We start from the raw sequence: 12,056 nt of genomic DNA on the forward strand, positions 1-12,056 counted from the left end.
ATAATCAAACACATCTTTATTTTATGTTCACTGTACTGAAGGAACAGAATTTTTGAATGCAGCCTTTGTTGTAGTACTTTAGATTATCCTTGGGATTTTTAGTGAGGAATGTAAGGAAGTGAATTTCTAAAAAAAAAGACCTATAGCTTATATCCATGCTCTTTCTGTACTGGGTGCTGAAAGGAGAGGACAGCTCTGGTGTGTTTGTTAAAATTTGCCTGGCTGACGGTATGTGAAGGCTTTTCTGGTTTAGTGCTGTACTGGTATTATCCATAGAGAAGCTGAGAGGGCTGTGTAAAATTGAGATCAGGGTGCTGTCCATTCAGAGAAGATGCAGTTCACAAGCTGACTGGAGCCAACAAAATCTGTTGCCACAGTGAACAAACAGAACTTTTGGACTGTTGTGTCAGTTGTTAGGTTTGTGGTTGCAGCACTGTGGTTTCTTATTTCTGAGAGTGCTGATCTTTGGAGTGTGAGGTCCAACAGTTGGTGAGATGGGTATGTAGTAATTTGTGTTGGTAATGGAGCTGCAGTTGTATATGGGTAAGGTTAAGTAGAATAATTTCCTCTAAAGCCTGCTATTAAAGAAACAAAGTGTGCCCAAGGCCACTCACACACATTCATTTTCTGTCCCCTCAATAAAATGAATTAATTTGGGGAAAATGGCTTTTAGGAGAAAAAATAGAATAAAATCATGCAGTGGATAGTGGTTCATTCATTTTCTGCTTTTGAGTAATATCTCTATATACTGCTGCTGTATAGAGATAATTATCCCCTTGAGATAGTGATAATAGGTGGTAAGGGAACCACTACATTGTGCTGAACTCTCAAAATGGAAGTAACAAGTAGATGGTGTCCTGGACCTTTGCAGAAGCATGTGTTAACTTTGATTTGTTTAATTGCCGTAAGTTTTGATTTTTCACCCATATAATAACGGATACAACTATTGTTGTATCTATTTGTGTATTTTTTGCTGTATCTATTCTGTACTATAATTCTGGGCAAGTTCTTCAGCTGTTTTGGATATAGAATGACTCATCAGGATAAGACTTTTTCTTTTGTCTTTTTCCACACAGATCACCCCTGGCAGCAAGGCAGCACAGTCCCAGATGAACCAGGGGGACCTTGTCGTGGCCATTGATGGAGTCAACACTGACAGCATGACCCACCTGGAGGCCCAGAACAAGATCAAATCAGCCAGCCACAACCTGAGCCTCACTCTGCAGAAGTATGTTGGAATAACTTTAACTCGTTGTGTTCCTAAGGACAATGTATGAAACTTGTCACTGAAGGTTGCAAGTGTTTTATCCCTGTCTGTTAGATTTATTTGAAGTGCTCATGGCACAGATATGAGATGAAAAGCCAAAATCTGCTCTGATTCTTGTAGAAGTCAGCACAGATTCCTACAGAAATGGAATGATTAGGTTGAGTGTATCTGTGTGGGATTTAGCCTACTGAATACAGGTGTAATCTCATATCCATTCAAGCTTCTGTTAAATGAATCCAACAGTGATGTTTCTTCTCATGTGGGCAACCCAGTTCAGTTTGGCTAATTTATGAACAACTGTTCTAGAGACAACAAACAGAAGAAGTGTTACAAGTGCCTGGGAGGAACCTCGTGAGAATTTGGGCTAATGGTCTGGCACCTGTGCATTGGAAAGTCTGCTCTGTATCTGACTGAATAAGAAAGGTGTAGCCCAAGTGCAGGAAAGGGAGGCATGGAAAGGGCAGGTTTTATCATAGAGATGTGATAAAAGTTACCATTTGCTTGCCATTAAGAAAGCAGTTAATAGGTCTTTTAACTTCTGCTGGTTAATGTTACTTCCAAGGAGACTTGTTCTCAAGTTAGATAACCTTGCACAGAGGATTTCTGTAATAAATGCATTAATATTTAAAGCTCCATAATTATAGAAAGAGATGTAGCTGCTAATTTTATTGCATTGTGAAGAGGAAAATTTTTGTACAGGACAGGCAAAGATGAGCACAGAAAGCAGACTGTAATGTGGAAGTACAATTTCTGAGAATATACCAAAGAATCTCATATATGAATGTGCAGTAGAGATAGTCGGTGTCATGAACATACTAATAGCTAAAGAATAAGGAGTTTAGATGAAGTTTCCAAGACAGGACAGGGTACTATAAAGTAAAATATGTGGCTGATTTTCCCCCATCGCTTTAAGTTTCTGTTTGAGTGGTCCAGATAGAAAATCACTGTCTTGATGCATGTGGTTGAATTCTCATCCTATCACCCACTCCAACTTCTGTTTTCTTCACTTGGAGTTATAGTGTTATTCCAAATATATTTATGATTTTTTTTTGCAAAGATTTAGATTGTTCTGAATGTTTTTTATTTAAAAGTTAGGTGAAATCCTTTCTGATTGTTAAAATGTCTGTCTGATTTTCTGTTGAACCTTTGTGTTTTAACATTGAGAGAAAACATTTATTATTTTGCTTTGGGTTGTTCTACATTTGGTATTAAGTTTCCTGAATATTGAACCAAAAACATTCTCCAGTGTCTGCCTCTATGGCCTGGCCATAGAGGTTTAAATGGTTTAAAACTACAAACCAAAAGCTCTTCTTATTCACAGAAGGATTTCCAAATTCATGACTAACAAATCCAGATTATCCTAATACATATCACAGAGACAAGTTACTTAAAACAGTAATTTTGATCAAGTGTTGCCAGCGATATTTCATTTGAGTAATCATTGTGCTTTTTTATTTGCTGACCTCTAAATTGCAACATCACCAATTCTAGTGGCCACACGATTAAAAAAAAAGAAAAAAAAAAAGAAAACTAGTGGAAATACCTTTATTAATTGCTTTCATCTCTGTTTATTTTTTCTTCTATTTTTTAAGGCTTTCCCTGTCTCTTGGTTTCAAAACAATAATATATAATTCAGATACTCAAGTTATATGGATAAAGAACAACCAAAGAAAGCAGTAATGGAGTGTTCCAGAGACTGAAATATGCTTGCATAGGTAATAGATGTAGATATTCTGAAAATAAGGAAAATGGCATAAAGTAAAATTAAATAATAGTAAATAGATGATAAAATAGCTTTTTTATCAAATCAAAATTTTCTCAGATGATGTTTTTGCTCTGAACTTATACAATTAATGGACTCTTCAGCTACTTTATGATGTGAGCTATTAGTTCACCTTGGGGACCCATACAGCCTCATTGGGAAAACCCAATGAAAAAGACTGAAAAGTAATTTTTTTTCAATAATTTTTTTATTAGATGACATGAGGCTGTTCAAAAATGTTGTGCTCAGAGGCATTAAGCTGCCTTTGTTTTGCACAATTCAGAATTTATAGACACTAAATCCTAGCAGCAAGTGATATTGACCAACTGAGGTACACATAGAACCCTATTAAGAATACAATGTCTTGAACAAAAGGCATCTCCACTATATTCAGGAAGTTATATTAATCTTGCCTTAATTTTTTTTTTTCCTTGACACAAATGGGTTCATTTACCCAAGGACAAAAAGATTGTTAGCTTAGTCACCTGCCCAAAATGTACAATGTAATATCCTTTTTTCAGCAAAGAATTTTACAGATATTGGATTGGTGAAAAGAATAACACGAAAAGAAGGTAGCAGTGACAAGGGATAGTAACTTTCAACCAAATAAGAGCAAGACAGAAGAGAGGCAAAATCTCCTGGGACGTGGTTACGAGGAAAATGACTGTGCTAAGAGATCACTTTGACTTTTTTTAGACATGGCTTGCAGCAATGAAACTGGAGCAGTGTTCTAGTACTATGGAAAAACAGCCCTAGTTGCCATAAAGAGCACAGAGATGGAAGTGCTCACTTTATCCTATTTGTATAAAAGTTTGGAAATGCTGAAAATCCTTTCCAATGGAAAAGGCACATATGTGCATTAGGAGATTGACTGTTGTGATAGGAAAACTTAAGCTCTAAATTGTGGTGATATTGGACATATATGTGAAGTAGTCACATGGCTCTACAGAATATGTTTCAAGGTCAAAGAGAGCCTTACCAGGCAATCTGTGGCTTGGTTTTGCTATTGCAGCGCTGGAAGTAGAATTGATCTTGCTTGTTTTATCTGTAAGTCCATGGAAGAAGCAGTGGAATGTGAAATCTTGATGAAAATCCTCTGAGGTAGAAATCTTTTTTTTTTTTTTCCCTAATGGTTCTTGGCTCTCAAGAGCGATGGCCTTTCCCTTTATTCGTCGTGGCCGTGAAGGTTTCATGAGCATTGTTTATAACCTGACATTTAAGACAGTGTTTGCTGCTACCCACTTTTATTACAACACTTCATTCCCTGTGGACTTTTTTCAGGGTGGGGAACTGCTTGTTGTTTTAATTTGGCTGTCAAAAAAAGCTGTACATGGTGTCAGCACTTGTGCAGGGCGTCCAACTGCAAGGCATCGATCATTGAAAAAAAGGAAGTGTTAAGAGCCTCCATTCATACTTGCCTGCCTAAACTGTGATTTCCTTTATGAACTTAGTTTTAATTCAAGTAGCACCTGCACTGTTCAAGGCACACTAACCTTCCACGAATGTTCAGTGCTGGCCTGAGTGGAGCTCTCCATGTTTCAGCCACGGCTTCAGGAATTTGTGCATGCCAAGTGTTTTCTGACAACTGCCTTCCCTAAATTCCCTCTTTAATTTGTTCTTATCACCTCAACCATGCTATGTTTTCACATAAACCTACCAAATTAGACTGGAAGTCTCACCAGCTATGCCAGAGGTTTGATCAGGCAGCCAGAACTTGTTAGTGGCTTGAGCTGCATTGTCTGGCTGCCGATTTCTCTAGAGCCTACAGTGTGCCTCCCTTTGCTGCTTCTGGGGAGCAAAAAGATGCAGACAGGCAAGTGCCGGGAAGTTGAGGTATTTGGGCCATGCCTGGAGAAAGGGACCTGTCATCCAGTGACGTGGCAATGTCTGGCACCCTCCAGACTAGCACTGCTTCGTTAAGTTTAGAAGACAAAGTACATGTAGGATGTGGATTCTCTTTTTTTGCTGAAGAAAGGAGAAGGAGTGAGAGGAGAAGGAAAGAAGTATCTTTGGCACTGTGCATTATTACTCAGCAGAACTCCCATGAGACACTCAGGCAAACTAGGCTGATATTCTAAAGTGTTACATACCTCTGTAGACTCAGCTTATTCCTTAGAAACCTGCATTGCTCTAGGTGTACTGAGGGGGGATTGGTGCTGGTTCTGCTGGACTGTGCTGTGGAAGGCTATGATCACACTCTATAATGGCCTGGCTTGGGGTGGAAAAAAGACATTGCTTTGCTTTTTGTCTTTTTGTGACCTCCTGGAGTTCAGTTCTCAGTCATTTTTCAGTATCAGTTTCTAATCAGTTACTTGAGCTACACAGCTGCCCTCAGGCATTTTAATTCTAGGCCAGTCAAAGTTCATCTTTAATTGTCTGTCTGTCCCACAGATATTAGGCCATAAACATTGGATCATGCGGTATTCAGTTCACAGTAAAAAACAAAATGCATGCAAAGTCTATTTTTATTTCCTACAAATGGGTTTCTTTCTTAAAAAGAGAGTAGCGTTATTTGTCAACATGTTTCACTGGAGCACCCACAACATAACTCAAGTAATCTGATCAGCCTCCTTGGAAAGGATTCACCAAATGTACTGGCTTAGTTTTGGAAAGTGCTGTAATATGAGTTATCCTCATTCTGCTGGCACAAACATTCCTGTGTCACTCTAAGGCTCCGCTTTGGCGTCACTCTGTGCTGCTGGAGAGGAGCAGGGGAGGTGGAGACTTCTGTGCCGGGTGCACATGGACAAAACTCCCCCCTCCCAGGGCATGCCAGTGATGCTACCCTTTGCTTTCAGACAGTCACAATTGGCTGTCTTTTGCTGGAAAATCATGAGCTAAATAATTCTTTTCTCTACTGAAAGGGAAAGTGTCAGAGGCGAGGCTATGAGAGACTGATGGTAAATATTTAATAGCTTTCCTTTTTTGTGCAGCACCAAAAGATGGCTGATCCTGCAGTATTTATTTCAGGCCTACTATAAATAAAGCATGTGGTGACAGCAAACTGCAAGTAAGGGGAACTCAATGGTTGTTTTAAACTGCTTTCTTTTGTCTGAGGCAGGGTGTAGTAACCAATTCTGTGCATGTTTTAGGTCTGCTGATGGGCACACTTAAATCAGAACCAGAATAGGGCTGTATTTATGCTCAGAAGAATTAAAATATGGTATCTGTTCCAGTTCAGGGTAAATTAGAACTACATATACAATATTGATGAAAGCTTGGTCTGAACTAGTTGAACTATTCCAAGTATTAAGCAGATTAGTAGAAAAAAGAACACTAATGGTTGATATGACATGCCATGCTAGTTAGCTTATTTTGCTTACACCTGTGGCTGTAGAACTTCTAAGTCATCTGCCACCAATAGCCAAGGGTTTTTTCCTTCCTTCTGGTGGTTCTGTATGCTTGAAGCATTAAAAAAGACACATCCCACTACTGGGTTAAGGAAGCTACACTGTATTACTGAGAGAGTTGGTCCTCCCTCACTCTCTGTGAAATAGAGGTGTGCCCAGTCATCTCTGTATGCAGGTATGAGAGGACAGTAGGATTTGTTTACAGATATCAGGCTATCATTTGGACAGAACTGTGAGCTACTCTCTCTGAGTAGTAACATTTAGTGCTGGTGAAATTAATGAGCAGCTATTTGCATGGAAAATGAAATAAAGTATCAATGTCAGTCACTGGAATAAACACAAATATATTCCTTATATGAGCAGTTTCATTTAGTGGATTGCTATTTACACTCACTGCATAAAGTGTCCTTGTTAGTTTTAGAAAAGAGTCTGGAAACTGTGGATATATGCCAAGGCTTTAAAGGGCAGTGAAGTTTTCATTGCAGCAAGGCTCTGCTTAGGGATTAGAGCTGTTCTCAGAGTGCACATCACTTTTTTTTCCCCTTCCTATACTCACCTTAGAGGTGAGTTTAAAATTCATTGTTTTATGTGAGAAATATTTTCTGGATTCCTTGAAGATAATCTCCATGTGAATTCTTTCACATATTATATTTCACTCACCATGGAAAGGTCAAGATGGGTACCATGGGCCCATCTCACCCAGGTCAGTGGGCTGACACAGCTTAGTAAATAAACACGGCAGTTGTATTCTTTCAGACAAACAGTTCCTGTCTGCTTTCTGCAAGGAGGAAGTAGACACGTTAGCCAAAATGTTACAATAGACAGCAAGGTCACAGTCTGTTCAGGCTGGGACCTTTTCCTGTTAATGCTGATTAGCTTAAGCACAGTCATGGAAAAATGTAAATTACACACTTAAAGCTAATTGGAATGGATGAAAAAGTATTTTTCAGAAGTGAAATAAGGAATTTTTTAATCAGGTAAAACACTGAGGCTTTACTAGATAAGTCTCGTAAATGTTCTTTGTGCCTATGAGTTTTTTGGTTTCCTTTGGATCCCTTTCACTGTGGTGTTTCTTGCCCATCAACCCCTATAAAAGCTGTCTGCCCTAATTCTTTTTTTCTCCAACAAACTCTTAATTATTGGCAACCCATTTTTTCTTGCAGTGATAACCAAGGTCTGTTTAGCCTGGCTGCTGGGCAGTGTTGGGGTTGGGCAGCTCTTGGTGTCTGTGCTGTCCCTGGCTAGTGGCTGCTGGAGCACACTGATGCTGAGCACTGGGTACATTTTTTGTGATGATCTTAAATGAACAAGTCTTTTTATTATTTATATGTTTACCTTCAGTAGATTTTTTTTAGCATCTCAGTAATTATAAATAATCAATCTAATTGTTAAATCGTTAATAATAAATAGCTATGCCAAACTTTAGGTTGCAAGTGAGCTGCTGTATCTGAAGTTTTTATGCTATTAAGCCTTGATCCCTCTGATAAGCCTGACTGCATTTCAGCCTCTTGTTTTTGATTCTGAACTGACATTGTCTATAACTAGGCAATGCAAATTCTGCAATTAACCAATTTATGTGAGAGTAGTGGCTTCCTATTTATAATCCATACCGATTTAGGTATTTCTGAATACTTCAAGAGTATTGTGGGTTTGTCTGCACATGAATTTGATATAAATGAATGTATTTCTTCAACAGTGTTAACGGCAATATACATCTACGTACAAATTCAACCCATGACAGCATAAACAAGTTTTGTAATGAAATTCAATTTCCTTGGTTGGAAATCCACATTTTTTTATGGCTTACCCAGATTTTCAATAGTGATATGTAGTGGAAATTTTTGGAAATGGTTTAAAAACTGTGCAAAGACAGGAAGAAGGAGACAGAGAAGTAACCTGCCTGAGTAAAAGTGTCCACACTCCTTGGAGGTTAAAGGTGTCCACACTCCTTGGAGCTTGCTGTGTGTATTGGGTGAGTGCCAGGCATGTGCTCAACATTCATACATGGTACTCTGTGGGTAACTGTCACCCCCAGGGCAGAGCTGCAGGGATACTGGATAGCCTCCCTGTTTGCCTATACAAGCTGCTGGGATGGAGGAATTTTAGGGTCAGTACCGAGTCAATTAAGAGCAGATGGAGGCATTAGCAGCGAGTGGCTCCATTCCGGAGGGAACAAGCTGGAGGGCAGAATGTGGGGCAGTTCAGGAAAGGAGGGATTTTCCACAGCAGGGGAGGAGTTAGAAGGATACAACAGGGACTGTGCAGATGCCAGAGAAGTAGAAGGGGTCAAAGAGAGATCAGGAGAGCCTTGGAAAAATCTCATCTTTTCACATACTGGCTTCAGTTTGTTGTCTTTCCTCCCTTTCACAGAAATCTCCAAGGCTTCTTCCTTTTCACTTTCCCTTTCTATCCCTTAATGTTTTTGGCTGCCTCTGACTCAGATTCCTTCTAAGGGAAAATAGGTATTACATACTTCCAAACAGCTTTTTTATTGGATAGCTGCTCCCTTTTTGGCTGATGCCCTCTATGCCTAACAAGCTTTTGTCCTTATAGCACTGTGGGTGTGAACATTAGGTCAGGTAACTATAATTGCCCAACCTGCAATGTGAGTGCAGCATAATGCAGGGAAATGATTAATGAATCAGTCATCCAACCAAATGCTAATATTTGAATTTGCCCTTGATATATAGAGAGCAAAAGTGCTGGTGGAACTATTTTTCAATTTTATTGAAGACGCTGATGATACCCTGAGAGAGGGAAAGTAGGTCTGATCCTAGGCCCAGAGTGATCACAGTTGTCTTTGAAGTACTATGAAATGTTCAGGGATTTGTCTTTGTGATTCTCATTGCAGTCACTAAGAGTGACCATGAGAAGTCACTAAGAGTGCTTGCTGATGTCCCAGGCAGAGCATAGAGAATTACACCACGGTATCATGGGGCTCAAGATTTTGTGTGCAAGACTTAAAAACAAGCAGCAGTTTCTGCTTGGCTGCTTAATTCACTGGTTAGCTGAAAATTTAACTGGCACATTAATATCTTAGCACTTATTAAATGGACACCTCAAATTGATAACCATGAGTAATACTTTTATCTTTTTACATCTCTCCCTGACATTCCCATCATCATTTCCAGCAAATTTTCAGGAATATTAATGCATTTAAACATATATATATATATGTAAGAAGCCCTATTCTACATGTTTCATTTTGCATCCTGCTCTGTGCTTACCTGCTCCACTCCAGAATACCTCCATTTCAGTTAGGTCATAGCTAAACTACTTAAATTTCTAACTCTAATCTGCTTTATTACCTTTCCATGCACTTGATGCCTTTTCATTTTCTAGTAGTTGAAATACTAGGATACAATTATTAAGATATTCAAGAAGTGGTAAATAAGTGCTCATGTGTCATAAAATGACAGATGAAAAAGCATACTGTAAAGGAGAAGCGTTGATTTTAGTTGTCCTGAGAATTAGTAAAGATAGACACTGACTGGTGAAGATATGAAATAGAAAAAAGCCCCATGAAGATTAAAAAGAGCTATTATCTCTATGATCATGTCTCTTCTTTTCAAGTACAATATTGTGCTCCCCTGAGGATGCAATTTAAACTGATAGTGCATCACAGAACTCCTTTGCAGCCTTTTGCAAGTTGACTTAGGCAGCAGTTGCACTCCTCAGTGCAGTTGACTTATAATAAACCTTTGTGATGAGTACAAAAATACCAGTCAAGTGCTCTTCAATTAAAGATCTATTTAGGTGGGAACAAGTAGAAATTCTGGCAGTCATTTGAGCAGTGCTATCAAAATTGAACTGCTTTGCAAAACTACGTCCATCTTGGTTTTGAACTTCATTAAAAAAACAGAACCAGTACTGAGGGAGAGAAGAAGTGTATCTGTGGAAATGAGAAGAGTTTAAAAAAATACCAGAATTATGTATTTGGTCATCATTAGAACTGTTCTAATTTTTCCTTTTGAAATGAGGTTTTTGTTCCCATCTTTACCTTGGAAAATGTAGAAGAAAATGTCTGAAAGTTGAAATCAAATTAAATGCCTGAGAAAAAGAATCTTGATGAGAAATTTCAACATCAAATCTAAAATTATCACAATCATCAGTGATATTTGGTCTTTCACCCTTCTCATAGCCCTGCTGACCAGGTACACCCTCAAGTGTTTGGAATAAAATAATTTTGCAATTGGTGGATTAAAGTGTAAACTTCGACACATGTTTGCTACAGCACCATCATCACTTGAAAAAGCAAACTTCTGTTGCTGCAGGATTTGATCCATCTAGCAAGAGAGAGAGGAAAAAAAAGAATGTTCTGAACTTGCAGATGTTTTTCCTGGAGGAGTAATGACTCTTATGTAAATAATCACTTTATTCTGCAAGTGCATACAATTTCATTCCACAAATTGATTTCACCTCTTCTGCCCTTTTCTCTGGTGCAAGCCTCTGCTAGATCTAGCAAGCCTCATTATTCTCTTTTTAAATATCAAAGCTATAAACATCCAAGTCAGAGCTGTGTAGGAACATCGTTTTCAAAAAACATCTTGAAATCTCCAAGTTGGTGTCAGATACAAATCTTGGCTAACACTGTGAATGACAGATGTATTTTATCACTAATGTGGAAGAAATGCAGCTTTTTAGCATCATCTTCTGTAGGCAGGTAATGAGAGAGGACATACATATGTAAACATAAACATCAGAAGTGATGGAATAGTCTGGTAAATAAATTCTTTTGCTGCAATACAACTGTTTTCCAGTTAAACATCAAACATGCAATGTGTGGTTGTTTGCTCAACCTCTGTACACGGCAAACCACATCTACAGTGCTGAGCAACTCTGGCACTAAAATTCATCATCAGTGAGCAGAGCAGGGGGACACTTAACATGGTATGCCCAGGCCCACCCATGTCACCTCACAGAAATAACTGGGTGTACTCAGAAATTACAGTAATGGAAAGAGGAGCAGAATCATCCCCTAAATCTTTGTGTGTTCATAAACTGTCACTGTCAGTTTTCAGCTACCCTGTGTTATGAGCTACAGTTGGTTTTTTTTCTCTTTTTTGCTGTCTTTCATGATACATGTGCATGTCTCATAAATATGATTTATTGTTTCTCTTTTTAAGCAAAAATGGTTGGAGGAAGAGTATGGCATTAATTCCTTAGGGAAGATAATTTTCCGGAGGAAAGTTTGTTTTAGGCAGTTAGTGAGTAGCTCTTATTCTTAGAACTTGAAGGTATCTATTTCTCAGATAATTATATCTTGGCAGTATATTGTGATGTATTTCAGCTGTGAGTATGAATTACAGTTTTCTAACCTGTTGTTTCAGGAATACTTTGTCAGTGAATTTCACAGGTTAATTACACATTGTTTAACAAAATGCCAGTTTTCATTGTTTCCTCAGACTGCATTCATTTTCATAGTGCCTGCTTGTAAGGTAGGCATCTATTACATCAGATTTGTTTTCAGCTCTCAAAGTAGCAAAATTTGTATACCTTCTAAGTGGAAATCTTCCAGTTCCTGTAAGGATTACTCCTTTCTCCTAGGTGGTCTTTTTTTGTATGTTCACTACTGCTTATGGAAAAAATGTTAAGTGTGGCAGCTAAAGTTAAACCCAGAGTTCAGTGTGAAACTGGGTATTAATGCAGGATTTGCCACTGGGGATGAGCCCTGTTC

At 38.5% G+C, this 12,056-nt stretch overlaps 1 protein-coding gene across 6 annotated transcripts in view; it reads left to right on the plus strand.

Annotated features, from left to right (window-relative positions):
* Positions 1–12,056, plus strand: part of LDB3 (LIM domain binding 3) — a 115,402-nt gene that overhangs the window by 36,694 nt on the left and 66,652 nt on the right. For all 6 annotated transcript variants that reach the window (XM_041475546.1, XM_041475563.1, XM_041475570.1 and 3 more), the window contains exon 3: positions 1,077–1,228. In XM_041475546.1, coding sequence (XP_041331480.1) covers positions 1,077–1,228 — 152 coding nt within the window. The remainder of the gene's footprint in view (positions 1–1,076; positions 1,229–12,056) is intronic.

This window comes from Pyrgilauda ruficollis, unplaced genomic scaffold (genome assembly GCF_017590135.1).
Source record: "Pyrgilauda ruficollis isolate IOZ18807 unplaced genomic scaffold, ASM1759013v1 scaffold11, whole genome shotgun sequence".
Taxonomy (NCBI): domain Eukaryota; kingdom Metazoa; phylum Chordata; class Aves; order Passeriformes; family Passeridae; genus Pyrgilauda; species Pyrgilauda ruficollis.